Raw genomic sequence first — 18,918 nt, forward strand, 5'->3', positions numbered from 1 at the left:
AAAACTGAATCTGATATTCTGTAGCTCAGTGTGATATTTTTATTTTTAACATTATTTAGAACAGGGATGGAGAAATTTAATAATCCATGTAATAAACTGGGTTTCATTAAAGGCTGTTGAGTATAATATGAAGACTTATTCAGCTCAAAAACAGCAAGTTATTAAGTAAAACGACTTGGAACATGATTTCACATTAATTCAATCTACAGTACGTCTTAATTTATTCAGCAGACCATGTAAAGTGCAATAGAAGTGCTATAGACTATTACTTTGCATACCTTGCATTTTCACACCGATTCAATTATTTTCCATTTATTTTAACCAGCTTTTTTAATTTGTAGTCACTGAGCTGAACCTGTCCAATTAAATTGGGCTAGAGATATAAATCAGCGTCCAAACTCCTTTTCATGCTTAAAGAACTTTTAAAGACCTGCTTTGATCTATGTATATATATATATATATATATATATATATATATATATATATATATATATATATATATATATATATATGCAAATATTTATTCAAATTTAACTTGAGTTGATTAGAAGAAATCCTGCTTTTTTGTTTTGTGTTTTTTTGTCTTATCTTTTTTATTTTGTCTTGTTCTATTTATTGTTTTGTATTGTTCCGTCTCATTTGGTTGTTGTTTTATTTTTCATTTTCCTTGTCTTGTTTTCGCTTTTAATTTTGATTTAATTTGTCTTTTTATTTTGCCAAATTTTTGTTTAGTTTTGTCTTCTCTCATTTTATTTTATTTTATCTTGTTTTGTTTTCTCTTTGTTTTTTTGTTTTTGTTTTTTAGTTGTTGTTTTTTAAAAGCTGAACCTAATAATAAATCGCCTTGAATTATAATGCATAAGTCTTATGTACATATTATATATTTGTGTGTTGGTTAGAAGCTCCAGTTTCCATTAATTATAATAATAAAGTGAAAATGTAGCCTTCATATTCTTCAGTAGTTTTCCATTTGTACTCCATAAACACTGTACATATTTAGAAAATCATAATGTTGAATAAATGATAATTGAATTTTCATTTTTGGATTAACTTTTTCTTTAATCTCAAACTGTTTTTTGTCCACAAGAGGGTGGTGATGAATTTCCCCTCTTGAGTACTGCTGTTATTCCTTTATAAAGCCAAAGATTCAAGTAATTGTTGTATTCAGACAGATTGCATTCCTCCCGGCTATGTTTGTCCCTAGTTGGTGATATTGGATGACAAAAAAATAAGGAAGATCTATTTGAAAGATCACCATGCATGGCTACTTGTGAGCTCATCTGTCCTTGTGTGTTTTAAGGGTCTTATTTGTGTCCTGGACTGCCGTTTTGAGGTTGCCAAATGGATTGTGTCACCTCTGTTGGATTAGTGTGTGTCCCTGTGTGTAGTTCCGACTCCATATGGTCATGGATTTGCTGGTCATGCTGCCCATTGCCAGAGATTCAGGGGTACACACTTGCATTTCCTTATGAGTCATCAATGGATAAAGCATGCACAGGCACACTTTCACTCGCCTGTACTGACTTCACACATGCCTCTCACGATTAAGAATTCACACACATATGCCTGTAATTTTAATAGCCTGGAGTTACATTACCAGTTTTTTATAAAATATATTTTAATTATATAAATAAAATTATTATTTCCCCCATGATGCGAAGCTGAGTTTTCAACATCTTCTGTGTCACATGATCCTTCAGAAATCATTATAATTTGCTAATTTGGTACTCAGGAAGCATTATTAGAATTATTATTACCATCATCATTATCAAACTTGAAAAATTGTGCCTGCTAAATGTTTCAGTGGAAACTTTTATTTTGGACCCTTTGTTTGTATAGAAATTTCAAATGAAAAGCATCTGCTAAATGAATAAATGTAAATGTAAATGTCTTTAATGTCAGTTTTAATTATCTGAATGGATCCTTGGTGAATACTAGTATTAATTAATTATTTTAAAATAAACGAACTAACAATGTTTATACTGTAGTGTATATTTGGCTAAATCTTCCAGTAAAATTTCACCCGAAAATGAAATGATTATTTTTGTCCCCCTCATGTCATTTCTAACCTCTACGACTTTCTGTCCTCATTAATAAACCATTATTTATTACTTAACATGCTACTCATGGCCCATCTTTTGCAGGTCACATACAGTATGAGCATTTTTGTTTTTTTTATGCATGCAGTTAGTAGACTACTTCTATACTGATATAAGACTACTATATCTGATTCTCAGCATCACTTGCTTGATCACTCCAGTAAACAACCTGGTTTTCTTTGATTAGTATTAAACGAGCATGTGATGTTTGTTTGTATCAAGGTTCCTCAGTGTGTCTGGGTTTCACTGAGCTCTTTGTGTGAAAAGCTGGAATGCATCGGGCGAGGAGTCAATATCTGAAAATGTGATTTTAGCTCAAATCCAGGAGTCTCAGTTTGTTCACATTTCACCTCAACTTTCTTCTACAGTCTATGTGACATTTTGTAAAGCTAAAAGTAAGTTTTTATAATCATTAGATTTGTATTGGTGTGTCAGCACCAAGTGATTTTCCTTTTTCTTGTCCTATAATGAGCTTTCTCACACACAAAGATGCTGACAGTCACTCAACCTGTGCTGCATCATGTTAGGAAACCTGCCTCGGTCTCCTTGGTTTCCGCCTGTCAGCTTTCTTACAGCAGAGAGCCCTCAAGGGATTTACCTTATGCCTTAATGGGTTGTTATTTCCAAGCCTCCTTGTTATGATGACTGTGTGTGTGTATGTGTGTGTGTGTGTGTGTGTGATTATGTGTAGGTGTTAGTGGATGTATCATAAGCTCAGGGTTGGGCTGCATTCAGTGTGATGTGGCGAGGGCTACCACTGATTGAGCTGTTTCTCACTCACACTTCATCCCGACAGGATTCAGATGATGTCCATCGGAGGCACAGCACTCCCGGTCATGGGCCCCCTCGGCCAGCCAGAGTGGTGTCATCCACCTCCGAGGAAGAAGAGGCGCTTACGGAAAAGTTCCTTAAAATGAACTGCAAATACATCACCGATGGCAAGGTAAGTTTCAAACTAAATCAAACTAAAAAACTAAATCTGTTAGTCAAGTGCATTTTCTCATCTATTGGGATGTTGCGATGGGGTTTTGTGGCAAAACTTGTTAACTTGTTAAATAAACCTATTCAAAAGATATATACTAGTGCTATCAAAATATGTTTGCAAAATATAGGTGTTTTTACTGTGTATATTTATTATACGTGTGTGTGTGTGTGTCTGTGTGTATATATATATATATATATATATATATATATATATATAAATATATATATATACATGCACACACACACATGAATATATTTATATAAGATATAATTAAATATAAATATATACACATAAATACATGTAAATATATTCAAAATATATACAGTTTATATATATATATATATATGTGTGTGGTTGCATTACATGTCAATCTCTTCATGCCTAAGTGGGCGTTTTGTGGTCCCCCAATGTGCAATAACAAGAACAATATGTTCCTTCTTTGCTCTGATAATCAAATCTGGCCATAGAAGAGTATTGTATAATGGTCCATCTTCCTCTTCTGTTCTCTGTCTTTCAGGGTATAGTCAGTGGCGTTCTTTTGGTCACCCCAAACAACATAATGTTTGACCCTCATAAGTCAGACCGAATGGTGCAGGAGCGAGGATGTGAGGAGTACGGGATCATGTGCCCACTGGAGGAGGTGCAGTCTGCAGCCATGTGTAGGGAAATCACCGACATCAGGGTCCGAGATCTGGTGCCACCGTAAGTTGCTCGATGGCCTAAGAGATAGTTCAACCAAAAATTCAATTTGCCATTTGCTCACCTTAAAGCTGGTCTCAACCAAAAAAGAGTAGAGTATTTTGAAGATTGTTGGTAGCCAAACAGTTGATATAGTCCCCATTGACTTCCATAGTATGAAAAATAATTACTATGGAAGTCAATGTGAACCAGAATCATCTTTACACTGGAAATGCATGACTTAAATGACACGATTCATACTGATTTTTGTTTGGTCAACCAAGAGATCTGGAGCTAAAGCCTTCTGTAACTGAGGGGAGCCATCTCAAGAGGGCGCCTCGTCTCAACACAGCCAATGCAACACACCGAATCCATGAGACGGGCAACGACAGTGCCAGTACAGCCCCTCGTAGCACAGAAGCATCTCTGTCCGAAGACGTTTTTACAGAGTCCGAACTTTCTCCAGTCCGTGATGATGCCCTTGCAACATCTTCTGATGAGCTGCAGCAGATAAAGTCCTCCGGTGCGTCTTCTGAATCGGTGCAAACCATCAACCAGGCTGCCACAGCCGCAGAAGAACCCTCAATGGTTGACAAAAAGGATGTAAAAGAAGCTGTACAAAATGCAGAAACTGAGGGAAAAGGATGGAGGGATAGTGGTATCGAGCAGAGTCTGATTACTAGAGATTTATCCAGTGAGCTTGTGTCTGTGGACATAACGAGGGAGCAGCCTGCAGATGAGGCCAAATCACGCTCCACATCTGAGTCGCTTTGTTCAGATACTGTGGCTGTTGAGGATTTAGCAAAAGCCCATGAGACACAGAAGAGCATGGAAACTCGGACTATGCAATCAACCAGTGAAATAAAGGAAGGAGAGCAAGGGATGTCCAATGAATTCACACCAGCTAATGAGATTCGAGCAGATGAGGGAAAGAGCACAGAGGAAGGTTAGCACACTTGTTAATGTCAACACGAACTTAACTTATCTGATCCTTTTACTATGTTGACAAGCTTAGTGCCCTGGATTCATAATTTCACATTATTTTCCCCAAAATTCTTTGCATTCTGTTTTAAAAACATGCATGTGTATATTATTAGTGATACAGTTTTTGTGTTAGGTTTCGATCCGCTTTAAATGTTGACAAGTGTATATGCATTTATACACATGCATGTTTTGATGACAGAATAACTTTTTGGGGAAGATAATCTGAATATATAGAAAAAAGTAAATTTTTTATACATTGTTATTATACATGTTGACTTTAAGCTTATTTCTCATTGTATTTATCTTTCCAAAGTGTATTGCTTATATAAAATATATCCAATTCTTGAGGACATAACAGAATGTATAAATATATTGAGGTGTCAGCCTACATATGATCCTGTTGTATCACTGCTGCAGTCTAATAAGGATGAGGCCCTAAAAATAAACTGAAAGAAACATTTTCAGTTAGTCACGCTGAATTGGCTGTAGATCCACAGATTTAATTTGCTCTGCAGCACACTAACAGCTTCGGCTCATTCAATATGACAGCTTCTGTGCTGCATCCAGCATATACTCAAATAGAGATGAGTAAAAATAGAATGCAAGATTCAGGTTTTAATTTGACACGGTGAGATAACTGTGAAAAACAGGTGCTTTTTGCTGTTTGTTTCCTGTCCCAGTTGTGCCGGGGTCCAAAGGCAAGCAGAAGTCCAAGACGCACAAGTTCCTGTGCCTGCGGGTTGGCAGGGCCATGCGGAAGACTTTTGTTTCCCATGCCAGTGCCTCCATGCAGCAGTACGCCCAAAGAGACAGGAAGCACGAGTACTGGTTCGTTGTTCCTTCTGAGAGGTCAGTGCTATTCCCAGTTTGGCTGAACTCCACTTTAAATGTCAGCTTCCTGTCCTGCTAAAATGGAATTGTTTACTGATCCACTGCTCCAGACCCAGGTGTAGTATGTTCTTTACCTAGAGATGCGCAGTGTACTGACTTTTTACTTTATTAGTGATTCTTGCCAAGATTATAGACTATGCTAAAGGTTAGGCATTAGAACGAATATAATTGGCACAATGTGTAATGGATGTTTGTTCTCTGGACATCAATTATGTAACATGATACATAAAATTATGCTGTTTATAGATGTATTACCTTGACAGCACTGAACATTGTTTGATCTAAAACGTTTAAGAATTACAAAAGTAATTTCTCCACTAGAAATTCCTATTTCTATTAAATATTTAATAATTGATGTATTTTTTTTTTTTTACACTGTTGTTCAAAAATTTGGTTTCATTAGATTTTTTTTTTATATAAAAAATAATAATTTTATTCAGCAAAGATTCATTATATTAATCAAAGGTTACAGTAAAGACACTTATAATCTTACAAAAGTTTCGGTTTTAAATAAATGCTGCTCTTTTGAACTTTAAAGTCATCAAAGAATCCTGAAAAAAGTGCGACCGCGTCTACAAAAATACTAAGCAGCACAACTCTTTTCAACATGCATAATAATAAATGTTTCTTGCACAGATAATCAGCATATGTGAATGATTTCAGAAGGATCATGTGACACTGAAGTAATGAAAATTCACGGGAATAAATTACTTTTAACGTATTGAAATAGGGAAGTTGTTATTTTAAATTTTAATAATATTTCACAATATTATTAACTTGTAAATAAACTTTCAAAAACTATTAAAAAAGTTAACATTTTAAACAAAAGTGTAATTTTTTATATAGTATTAAAATAAAAACATTTTTAAAAGTATGTATAAATGTTTGTTTTTTTTAGATTTTTTATTTATTAACTATTATTTTCTTAGCTTTGCATTCATATTTTTTCATGCTGTCTCTGATACTAATAATGAAATTGTTTGTTTTTGTTGTTTTACTTGTAAGACCCTTATGTAACTGACCTCTTTTATGATTGGCTAAGCTTTATATATATGTGATGTCAAACTTAAGCAATCAATTTTTTGCAGCTAATGTTTCAATAAATGGTCTCTGTGGCCCGGGCAGGGAGCTCTAGTTTGTTAAAGTGTTTCCACGGCACAACCGTATACCAAGGATAATTTGATTTCTCGTTATATGACTCTTTAAGAGTACAGCAGGAGTGTGTTGAGGGTTAGTTTGGGCTCAAAATGTTTGTCTAAGCATTTACCAACATGAATCTGCTAGGTTATCTGATGTCAATCCTTAGTCTCTTTTTGGAACGAGATCAGTCTGGTGCCACTCGAAGTGACTGTGACTAATTACCTGACCTACTAATCTAAATGTTCAAAAGCAAAGCCTAATGTAATCCTTCACAGAATCTGTTACTTTTGTATAATACAGCTATTCAGCCACAGTCAGACAGATTAAGAGAGATTTGCATGCTCCATATGTGCGTTTTCATCTCCAAACTGAATTATGCATGGATCAATGTTTTTTTTTTTCAACTTTCCAATCAACATAATTAGCTAAAACTATATTATCTCTAATAGATGACAGTCTGTAATGTGATTCCATATTTATGACCATTACAGATCATTTAAAATCGAATAGGGCATTTGAAAAATCACTTTGTGCTGCATACATTCTCTCCAAAAGAGTGGCGTGAAAAAGCATAATTTCACCCTTTGACTTCTGTTTAGTCTGCTGACACATCTGCTCATCAAGTTATGATGTTTACATACAGTAACTTGTTTTGTATTCCTGATTTTAAGAGTGTATTTGAGAGATCAGTTGTTCACAAATGGTTTTTGACCTCCATCTGGACCTGTTAAGCTGTTAAGCATTCGTGTCAGAGTGGCATCCATGCAAAAGAAGTGTCATTATGTATCAAAGATGTGGCTATGGCAAGGGCAGCACATATAACTGCTCTACTGTTGTCTGACCCAGTTTGGTGGCCAGTCGCATGATCCTTATGAGTATTGACAATGGTCCATTTAGTCATTTCTGAACTGCAAAGGAACATCAGTTTTAGCTGGTGCTTGCCTACAGGTACATGTGTACTTCTCACAGCCTGTAAGATGTCCCCAGGAGTCGCCTGGATCGCATCCAAATCTCTCTATGACCAGGTCAACGTGTGTGTGTATATGTGCATCAGTGCTATCTGCCAGCAAGACTAGGACAAGGTTTCATCACTGTCAACATGCTGTAATCACCTATACGATGCTGTTGACATAGACCATTATAAATTGAACAGAGCAATCCAGGAAAGTGGTATATCAGACTACGGACGTGCATTGTGGTTTGTTTTGTTATAGACAGTTAGTACCTGGACCCTATTTTAACTATGCAATTTTCATACAAATAAATTAGTATTATAATGTATGCCATAAGCTATGGTTCTTACACTTTCTGACCAATGAAATCAAAAGCAATAAAAATTTACATTGAATGTAGACATAATATAGAAATGTCTGACATTTGATTTTTCCATAAATGGTTTTATCATTTATTTGTTTGTTTGTTTATTATTAATATTATGTTGATTACATGAACCCTGTTTACAAATTAACTTTATTATTTATTTTAATTTAGATAAAACCTAAATGATAAAATTTGCAAAGCATTTAAATTCCATAATATAAAACCTACTCAAAGCAACAGGATATTTAGCTGAAAAAAGTAAAAGAAAAAAAAAAAGAAGAAGACATTTTGTCCAATTGGTTTTTAATGAATTATACAGTTTTTTTTTTTTTTTTTTTTAATTAGAGGTAGAATTTATGGAAAACCTGGAAACATCGAAAAAATTCTACTAAAATCATAATTTTATTTAAATGATTTAATTTTAATTATGATATCCAGGCCTGAAAAAGTTATGGAAATAATTAAATATAAATTTAAAATTAAATCAATTAAAAAAACCATTACAACTAGTAATGTAAGTCGCTTTGGATAAAAGTGTCTGCTAAATGCATAAATGTAATTTAATTTAATCACAAATTTGATGGAATTTCATTGGTTGCAAGTATGAGACCCTTAAGAATGATGAATTATGCAGAATACGACCAGTGATATTAATTGGTGCGCATATTTTTCGTTCTATAGCCTTTTTATTACAGTAAATCAGAAATTCTAATTTTATATTTTTAAAGGGAAAAACACAGCGTAACAAAGAATTGTAATTCTTTTTTTTTTTTTTTTTGGATGCAAGTGTTAATGAAGAGCTGGCCTTGAGGAAGTCCCGTTTGACCTGGACTTGTGTTATTTCTTAATCAATTTTTGTGTGTGTGTTTCCTGTAGGTCAGACCACCTGTATGCGTTCTTTGTCCAGTGGACCCCTGATGTGTTTGGAGAAGGTTTGTGTGGACTGACGCGGGAGCCTGGGTTTGTAGTGGTTAAAAAGAACCAGGACGCTGAAAGCGGGGAGCATGAGAAACCAGTACCTGATATCACATTCAAGGACTGGGAGGTATGAACAACTGCTGGAAGATAAGTCTTAACCTGAATGCCAAAAATATCAGTTAAATGCAAAGCCTTGTATACATATTATGCATTTGATGATGTTTAAATATAATTTACTATTTTAATGATTTGTAGTGTGTGTGTTTATTTGATTTAATTCAGGCATCTGTTTTTAATTTAAACGTTGTGCTGCTTTGATGCTGATGTCTTTGTTGCGATTGTGTTGTCATGTGATCATGAATATTCTTATGTGATGTTTATGTTCTCTCCTGAACATATGAGCCTGTTATTCACAGCAGCACTGGAGTGTGTGTGTGTGTGCGTGTGTGAGTGTTTGTCTGTTTCTTTCAGAGTTCATATCCTCGTCAGCAGCTTCAACCATGTTTATGCACACATGCTAACATTTAAGTATGAATGCATGCTTGTTCCTGTTGCCAGTCACTGTCAATGTCCGTGTAATGTCTTGTTGCAGTGTCTTATTTTCATAATGACATCTTTCCCTTCAAAGGATGTGATGAACTGGTATGTTACATATATCCTTTCATTGTAATGTGTGTTTGACTTGGCTGTTATTGTACTGAGTGTACATCTGCAAATGGACACAATAATTTCATCCTCCCTCTTGAACCACTTACTCCAGTGAGTAAGACTATATGACAGAGACATGTAGATTATGCTTTTTATTGTTTTAGAGTAATTACTGTAAACAACACTCAGTGAAGAAGATAAAGAAAATATGATCGTTAATTGACCAATAGTTTATATCTTCTTGAGATCCAGCTATTCATTTTTGTCTATTTGTCTGCATTTAGGTCCTGGTAGAAGACACCAGTGACCAATATTATAATGACGAATAATATTAATGCTATATAATTACGAAATACTGTTAAGATAAAATATGAATATCATTTTTATCATTAACAATACATTTCATATGTGCACAAAAGTGTAAAATATGTCATTTCAAAAATTCAAAACCTATTTGTTTGCTTGGTTTCTTGGGTCTTTTTATTTTTGACATTTCTATTGGTATTTTAACCTTTCTATTTGTTTATTTTATTTATTTTATGTATGTGTACTTTATTTTATTATTTTGCTGACTTTAAGTGGAAATTTTCTAGATTGCATAAATGTGCATTTTTATTAAAATATGACCTATTTATCTTATATTGTACAATATTTCCAGTTAATTTTTTTGTTTGTTTATTATTATTATTATTATTATTATTATCATTTTATTTTATTTTTACTTTGCTGGATCTCGAGAGGATACTTTCTAGGCTATATAAATGTGCATGTTTATTAACTTATTAACATCTTCTAGATAGCTATTTGACTTTATTAATTTTTCTATAAAATATGACTCAAGCCCTGTGCAGCCTCTTATCTGGGCTGGCCAGAGGGAAGGCCACATGAGTTCATGCTTTTCTGTTGCCCTGCCATCCCATTGGTCCCTCTGGTTTATAAACAGCACAAAGCCTCTAGTTCACTTCTAAGAGTGTCTGTACCTCCGTGGGTCCACGTGGATACTTAATATCGCATATACACCTGCATATCTCGGGACTCTCTGCAGAAGTGATGTTTTTCTCCAGAAGAATTAAGGAGGGATGTCAGCTGACGCCCAAATACAGCTTTGGCCTGGTAAAAAACACATGCCCTTTGGTTGTAATGTTTGTGTGTGACTGAGCGACTTTTGCTTGAGTGCACTTGACATGCACACTGAATAGAATAGTGTGCTTATGCATGCAAGCAGCTGTTGCTTTCTAAGCTTGAAAATTGCTGTAATTTAGACATGATGGTAAAGTCTGCATAAACGTTTTTGCCGTAGACTAGCACACTTATATTTAAGTATGCATTACATACTGTGTACTAAGTATAGTATTTATTCACGCGCATAACGCAGTTCTGGTTTTACGCTAAATTTATCAAAGTGCAACCGCCTCAACGTCGTCGGTAGTTTTTCCACTTTAATGTTCCCTGGTTAAAAGTTTCGCATTGTTATGCAAATAGATAAACGGGTGGAAAGAAATGAAACAGAAGGCATGGTTCCCACTTCGCTGCTGCGTCTAAAGTTAGCTGTTTTGAGCGCAGTGTATTTTTAACTCGCTCTGCTCTTATTGCTCGAGACGCAGTAAATGTCATGACAGAATTCCTTCTTTCGTTTTTGAGCAGCACCGCACCGATTGCGTTTGTTTGTTCTGTCGCGATTATAAATTAAAACGCCGCCTCCGTCATAAAAAGCTCTACAAAGAAAACTGCTTGGTTGTTTTTTTGGTGAAAGCTGCAAGTGCATGTTAAGAGCATTAACAGTGTATGCGTAGATTGCACATTCAGTATAAAGCATGCTTTCTGCTTTTAAGAGTTAAATCTAGTGGCATTACTAGGGATGGGATATGTGAGCATGGGTATATGAACTCTACAAGTAAGAGGAGCAAGGAGTTGTTGTGGGTAATGTGTTTTTCATTACCACATATCTATTTATCAAAATATTCAGTTACAGGAAATACAAAAACGTGTGGTGGCTATAGATTGTAGACGTTAATATTCAGTTCACAGCTGCATATTTTTTGTTTTGTTTGTCTTTAATTATTTAAAATGTAGCCTAATATTATATATATATATATATATATATATATATATATATATATATATATATATATATATATATATATTATTTTTTATGTTATACATACTGTACCTATAATATACATTATAGTAAGAATATTAGATGAAAAAATATACAAGTAATGTTTGCAGTAATATGCAATAATAACATGTTTGCAACTCATCAAATTAACCTGTTTTTTTTTTCCTTTTTCTTTTGTACACCTGCTTAATATAATTTTATAGTGTACATTTACGTATTTTATCATAAATATAAAAAAAACAGTAATTGTGAAATTTTATTACAATCTCAAATTACTGTTCTTGACTTGATTCTTGACCTACTGTTTTGTGATCAAATAAATGGAGACTCAAAAACATGGTTTACTTATTTATTCTTTGATTTAAATATTATTCGGGCAGACAGCCATAGCGACAGATGTTCAGTGCTTCAGCTTTCTAAAACGCTGTTTTATGTTGTTTAGAGAGCAGCTGGTCTGAGGAAGTTGTTGCAAACGACGTGTGATCCATCTTTGAGACAGTGTTGTTTGATCTGGTCAGGTGAATCCTGTTAGATTAAGCTGATTCATAGCACATGAGACCCAGCAGTTCTGATGCAGCTGTCTGTGGAAACACACCGCTCAAGTGGTATTTAAAATGCTTTCGCCAGTCATTTAGTTCTTATTTACTGCAGTTTTTATTTTGGTCTTCTCATTTAGGTTGTGCAAAACAAGTAAATGGCTTGAACTTACTAACGTGTCCCTTCCTCCATCTCCAAGTTTGGGAGTTTAAGCTGCAGAGGAACAAACCAGATAACCTTTCTCCCTTCACACATACATTTTTGGATGTCAGGCAGATTCTCATGCAACACTACTATTCTGTCTGTGCATTAGGTAGTTTCTGTGACCGAGTACTACCGGCGGATAGATGCGCTAAACAGTGAGGACCTGCGCTCGCTCTGCAAACGTCTTCAGGTGCCACATGCTCAGCTCCACACGTGAACCATCACAAAAGCCGCGGCATGTCTGCTGATCATTTCAACATCAAACTCAAGAGTTATGATACTGTATGGAAATCAACCCAAATCTGATTGGGTTTCACAAATGGGATTTAAAAAATACTCTTCTGCTGTTTGATCTGAATCAGAATGCACAATAGCTGTGTTACAGCATTTGTTCCCCTTGATCAGCAGATTGCACTGGTCTTTATGTGGAGTGTGGAATAATAAAACTGGCCCTGAGTTGAAATACAGCCGTTTTTATATGAAATGACACTTAAAATGCTGATAGAATTTCTACAATAATAATAAAACTGGATATCTGTCAACTGCCACTTCTATCTGGATGACAAAATGGGTTTTAGATGGCTTGAAAAAGAGGAAGCAATAAATGTAGCAAATACAGGTCCCTCAGAGACCTTTCCAGAAGGGTTTTATCAAGTAAAAGTCTAAAAGTAGTTGCATTTGACTGCAGTGCTTGTTCAGACAGCAATCATCACACACTTAAAGTCAACATGACATTACATTTATTGCTATTTACTTTATTTAATACACTTAACTGGTCATACAGTATTATTGTGCCTGATTCTTCACTGTATTTAGTGCTTTTTCTTTTTACCTTTGTTGATCAATCAGAAAATTTAATATTTTTGTTCTATTATATTATTATAGCATATCATTATTGAAGTATATTATTATTCACTGCCTGATTTTAATGAGAATGTAATTTTATATTTATTGTTATATTTGTTTTGCATTGTATTATATTATGTAAGTATATTATTATAATAGTTATATATTTTAGTCATTTTGCTTTTATTGCTTGCACTGCTGTTGTATTAATGAATCATTCCACATTGACAGCAGCATATTTCAATGAACTGTTTAAAATTAAAATGTTATTTTTTAAATAATTTAATTTATATTAGCAATAAGTATACTATAATAATTTATATATTTTAATCATTTAGTTTTTATTGCATGTTGTTTTTATTAGTTGTTATTTATGGCTATATTTTGCATTCTAAAAATAATAATTTGCTCCTCCATTTCTCGATTTTAACAAGGCAGTAAGGGTTCATGTTAACTATGTAGGCATTGTTAGAAGGAACATGTTGTAGGTACTGCAGTCTAATAATTATTGCACTTATTTAATGCCTGTCTCAAACTTGTATGCATTATTTCTTATTGAATATCATGCTTTAGTCCGAAATACATCACATTATCTTAGTAAAATGCTTGTGAATGTCATTTCATGTTGACTTTAAAGGAAAACCCAATCCTGAAAGTGTGTTGATGAGGTCTCCCTAACCCTGTTCCCTGCAAACATAAAACAGTGCAAACATCCAAGATTTTGAGGCTTTACTGGATATATTTTTGTAAATCTCCATAAAAAAACAAAACAAAAACATGAACTCCAAATCTGAGGTTTGTGGATTGTCAATTCTTGATGTGATCCTTGGATATTTGCCTTGGTTTGCATTGCTGTTGGCAAACTACCCAGTTTTCCTGCTAACCTTTATTCCAGTGCTTAACTATGGTAATACTTCTCATTCCTTAACCTGTGAGAGAAGCCCTTCGGTACATTCTCATGCCAGCCAAACCTCACTGATCTCCATCCATACATCCATCTTTCTCTGTCTACATCAGTTGTGTTGTACCGATGTAGAAGCACACATTAGCAGATTTAAAGCTTGATTAGTTTGGCTGATAAATGTGTGTCTCTGTAAGCTTCACTCCTCATGTCCTGTAGTTTCTCCTGTATTGAGCTGTACTGCTTTAGATGCTCTCTATGGAAGGGCATGATACCATTTCACAATTTTGCAAATGTTCTCTTACTTTGAAAGTACTGATTACATGGCATGTTTTAGATTACGTTACCTGATATGACTGGTACAAGTTACCTGGAGTCTAAAGTCCTAAAAAAGTATTTTTATTGGATGATGCATGGCAGGGCTGGGAAGTGATAGATTAAAGCAATAAGCCCCAAGAAGCTGTGGTTTACAGTGAATTTATAACAGCTAAGGGGCGTTGGTAGGCACGACATGAAGCGGAATGACTAAAACCCCCTTAGCTGTTATAAATTCACTGTAAACCATGGCTTCATGGGGCTTATTGTTTTTATAAAACGGTTATTCCATATATGTAGTAATGTTTCACAAACTAAAACAGAGCAAATAAAGTGTAATGATATTAATGAAAACAGTCTTCGTCCACCAAACAATGTAGTTCCTCAGAATCAGTTGTGGTTGCAACAAAGTGGAACAAACGTAAAAAACAAAGGTGTATGTTTGTAGAGTAATTTACAACAGCTTCGAACACGGCTCAGCCAATCAGAATCAAGGACCGGGAACTATCCATTTTAGATAGATAGATAGATAGATAGATAGATAGATAGATAGATAGATAGTGTAAGTTACTCGATATTTACTTTATTCAGCTGTTGTATAAATGAAAATCATAAATAATTATCTTGAAAATGTAACATTTTAAAATGACAGTAACTATATTGTAATAAATACCATCACAGATATATATAAAACACATAAACAAGACGATAATGTGTGATAATCTATCTAATCGATAGATAGAACAAAGAATAGGCTGAACAAATGATAGAAAGAATGAATTATATATTGAATGAACAACAGGTAGAACAAACAAATAAAAGGTCGAACAAAAGATAGAACAAATAAACGACTGATAGATAGAATTAATGAAGGATAGATCGAAAGAATGATAGATAAACGAATAAGCAAAAGGTCAACTGATATTTCAAACTATAGAATGAATGGATGCTAGATAGAATGAACAAGCATTAAAGATGGAGTGAGTAAATGAGGAATATATAAAAAGGATGGATGGAACAAATGATAGATAGAACGAATGAACCGTGTGTTATTTTAAAGTTTTCTAAAGTAATCTAACCTTAAATATACCGGATTGTCCACATTTGTGTGCTCTCAGTGTAAGAGAATGTTAGTGAAATCTAGGAATAATCAAATAGTGAGATCCTATTTATCAGCTCTTTTTCTTTCCATTTTGAATCAGATCACAACCAAGGAAGAGGTGAACTCCAAACACATGGTGAAGAGTGACCCAGAACCCGAATCCTTCAGGCCCAGTCTGAACGAGCCCAGTGTCCTTCTGCAACCTGATCAGATCGAAAAGGCAAGTTATAGTTGATTTTGGCTCCATATCTACAGTATATGTTGACCTTATCATATTTAAACTCTGATGCACCTTAACTTTGGGCTAGCTCTCATGGGACTCTTGTGGCATTTTCATTATACACTTGTGGCATTTCAGCTGTTGTATAATTGGCTCCCAGAGGCCTTTATTTGTATTATACATTTACTTGAAGTTGCTTCCATGTGCCCTTTCTGTGCTGTCCTGATCTTTTGGGGCTTTTCTTTACTCATTTCTGGCCTGTAACTCCAATCCTCAGCTGGCCAAGCACCTCCCCCCCAGGACGATTGGCTATCCCTGGTCTCTGGTGTTCAGCACATCCAAACACGGCATGAGCATCAAGAGCCTGTACCGCGCCATGCAGGCCCAGGACTCCCCGGTACTCATGGTGATCAAGGACAGTGACGGAGAGGTATAAGTGTAAGCTTCTGGGTTTTAGCTAAAGTGTGTGGTTTTTCTTTGAAAAACCCATTCGTTTTCATTGGCCAATTAGGATTATATTCTTGGCTATTGCATTTCCTCTCTGTCATTTAATTTTCTGGTTGCAGTTTTTGTATTAACAAATTTTATGGAGTTTCTTACTGTGAAGCATTTTGGTCAGTCTTGTGGCTGTTTTGAAACTTGTTTCTGGAAATATGTATGTGTGGATTGTGAAAATGACATAGTCTTGTAAAGCATGGCTTTCACAGTATGAAGTTAATCAAATATTCAAAAAAATCTTATTTTTTGCAGCTGTTTGGAGCTCTCGCTTCAGAGCCATTTAAAGTCAGTGATGGCTTCTATGGCACTGGAGAGACATTCGTTTTCACCTTCTGTCCAGAATTTAAGGTGGGGAACAAATTAATTAATTATACATGTATGTCTTAAATGGAGAATATGTGTGTGTGTGTGTTTGCATTGCATTAAACAACTTGAACTTCTCTAGGTCTTCAAATGGACTGGTGACAATATGTTCTTCATCAAAGGAGATATGGACTCCTTGGCTTTTGGTGGTGGAGGGTATGTAAATAATTTGGCATATTTCATTTATCACAAACTGTATACTGTATAGTGTATAAATGAATTCTTATTTTGTACTTTTAGGGGTGAATTTGGGCTGTGGTTGGATGGTGACCTCTATCATGGCAGAACTCACTCATGTAAGACTTTTGGAAATCCAATGCTCTCGAAAACGGAGGACTTCTATGTGCAGGACATCGAAATATGGGCCTTTGAATAACAAACTAACCCCCACCTCCACCTCACAGACTCGGTTCACAATAAAGCGTGGTTATAAGGCCACATCACTAGACCCCAATAACTAATTGTACACCCTCCACTTGGCTCCTAAGAAGCCCTGATAGAGGCAGCGTACACTGTCCTTCACTTCTGCAAATGGTCAGCATGGGTGGCTGTTCTTTGCTGGTGTCCCATTGAAAGTTTCTTTAACCATTTGCAGCCTGAGGTCCTCTAGTTTTGAGGATAAGGAAGGGCGCTAATGGCTTAATCAGAATGTTGTAGAACTTTCCAAAAGAAATGTAGCTCCAGACCCTCCAAGGAGTCATAAAATAATGGGTTTTCAGTCCTACTACTTTCTTCAACTGTAGCATTGCATCTATTTCAAGCACTTTAAATATCTAACCTCAAAACCCCATTATTTATCTGTGTCTGTGTACTCACACAGGCTCTATATACTCAAAAGCCACTACTTAATGTAATATTCAGTACTGTGTTGCTGTAAAAATGTGGAGTAACATGCAAATTCACATGTGGTGCCCTTTTCATGTTCGTATGCTTTCCTGCAAGTCCTTCGTTTGGCTTTAAGGAAGCCATTTTAGTGGGTGGAGCATCTGAAGGAGTATATATACATATATAAATACATATAGCAATTATATATTTATACCTTTATTAGTGTACTGTGTACATAACTACTTCCCATATTGCTGTTATGTGTGACAGTGATATGGTTTGCGCTACTTTCCTTGTAAATTTGTTCTAGTAGGTAAATTTCTATATGCACATGACATTAACGCTAATCCAATGTGAACGTGGAGTTTTCATCAGGTAGCCGGTCTCTTGAGACGGGCTCTTCTTCTCAACGGTAACCTGGGAACCGTATATAAGGTGACCTGGGCGTTTGAGGGTGATGAAATGATTGGTGCAACCAGAGCCCATCTCTGGGGCTTAAGGATGACTGCTGTCAGCGATCATGAGGAGTTACTGCAACATTTACAAAGAGGCACATCGACACAAAAGTTGTTGGAAAAACTGGGAAGTTATGGGAAATTGACTCTTTTAGCAGTGTTCAGACTTAAAGTTTAGCCAAGAAATGTCAGTTTCCCATTGTGGCCAGCTGAAAACATGCCCAAACATTTGATCCGACTGCGTGCATCTGTTGTCAGAGCAGATGTCTTGCAGTGAAGGTCTGATGCTCTCTGCATGATGTGGGATCGTGAAGCCGAAGGACTCGGAAACCCTTCTGGGGCCAACTGCACATTGTTGGTCTTCCAGTATTTGATGCCCATGTGGAGGCTCAAGGAAATGTCATTAATCCTCTTGAAGATCCACGATTATGTATCAATGTATTAATCACAATAAAATCTATGTAATAATGGTGTTTTGGTGGTTTTGTGTGTGCATGCATGAAGGAGGAAAACTTAAGGTCTGAAAGTGTCGTACAAAATTTTTGGATATTACAAAAATAAATACAACCTCGCATTAAGTCAATCATGTTTACACACTGCCTCTGAAATTGTATCCGTCAAAAAAAAAAAAAATTTGGATCAGGTCCAATTTTCTGTTTATGCATCCGTAGCAAGTAGTTTGGTAGGAAAGGATGACGGATACAAAAAAAAAAACACATGCAAAAATTTTGGACTCAAAATTTAGGCTTCAAATGCTCTTTCAAATTCACCATGATGACAAACAGAAAGCTGTTTGACTTGAAGATGACCTTTGTGTGAGTGGCACTTTTGTGCATCGCTGCAATATTGACAATAAACATCTTCGCTCGT

At 35.3% G+C, this 18,918-nt stretch overlaps 1 protein-coding gene across 5 annotated transcripts in view; it reads left to right on the forward strand.

Annotated features, from left to right (window-relative positions):
• Positions 1–18,516, forward strand: part of oxr1b (oxidation resistance 1b) — a 44,230-nt gene extending 25,714 nt beyond the window's left edge. For 2 of the 5 annotated variants that reach the window (XM_052585228.1, XM_052585229.1), the window contains 11 exons: positions 2,896–3,042; positions 3,602–3,786; positions 4,047–4,708; positions 5,427–5,595; positions 8,974–9,142; positions 12,633–12,713; positions 15,788–15,907; positions 16,185–16,337; positions 16,658–16,753; positions 16,851–16,924; positions 17,009–18,516. In XM_052585228.1, coding sequence (XP_052441188.1) covers positions 2,896–3,042; positions 3,602–3,786; positions 4,047–4,708; positions 5,427–5,595; positions 8,974–9,142; positions 12,633–12,713; positions 15,788–15,907; positions 16,185–16,337; positions 16,658–16,753; positions 16,851–16,924; positions 17,009–17,144 — 1,992 coding nt within the window. In that variant the 3' untranslated portion in view covers positions 17,145–18,516. Of the gene's footprint in view, positions 1–2,895; positions 3,043–3,601; positions 3,787–4,046; positions 4,709–5,426; positions 5,596–8,973; positions 9,143–10,230; positions 10,777–12,632; positions 12,714–15,787; positions 15,908–16,184; positions 16,346–16,657; positions 16,754–16,850; positions 16,925–17,008 lie in introns of those variants that run through there. The other 3 variants (XR_008158828.1, XM_052585230.1, XM_052585231.1) reach the window with 3 other exon arrangements.
• Positions 18,517–18,918: the final 402 nt, after the last annotated feature.

The sequence above is a fragment of the Carassius gibelio genome, chromosome B19 (genome assembly GCF_023724105.1).
Source record: "Carassius gibelio isolate Cgi1373 ecotype wild population from Czech Republic chromosome B19, carGib1.2-hapl.c, whole genome shotgun sequence".
In the NCBI taxonomy this organism is placed as follows: Eukaryota; Metazoa; Chordata; class Actinopteri; order Cypriniformes; family Cyprinidae; genus Carassius; species Carassius gibelio.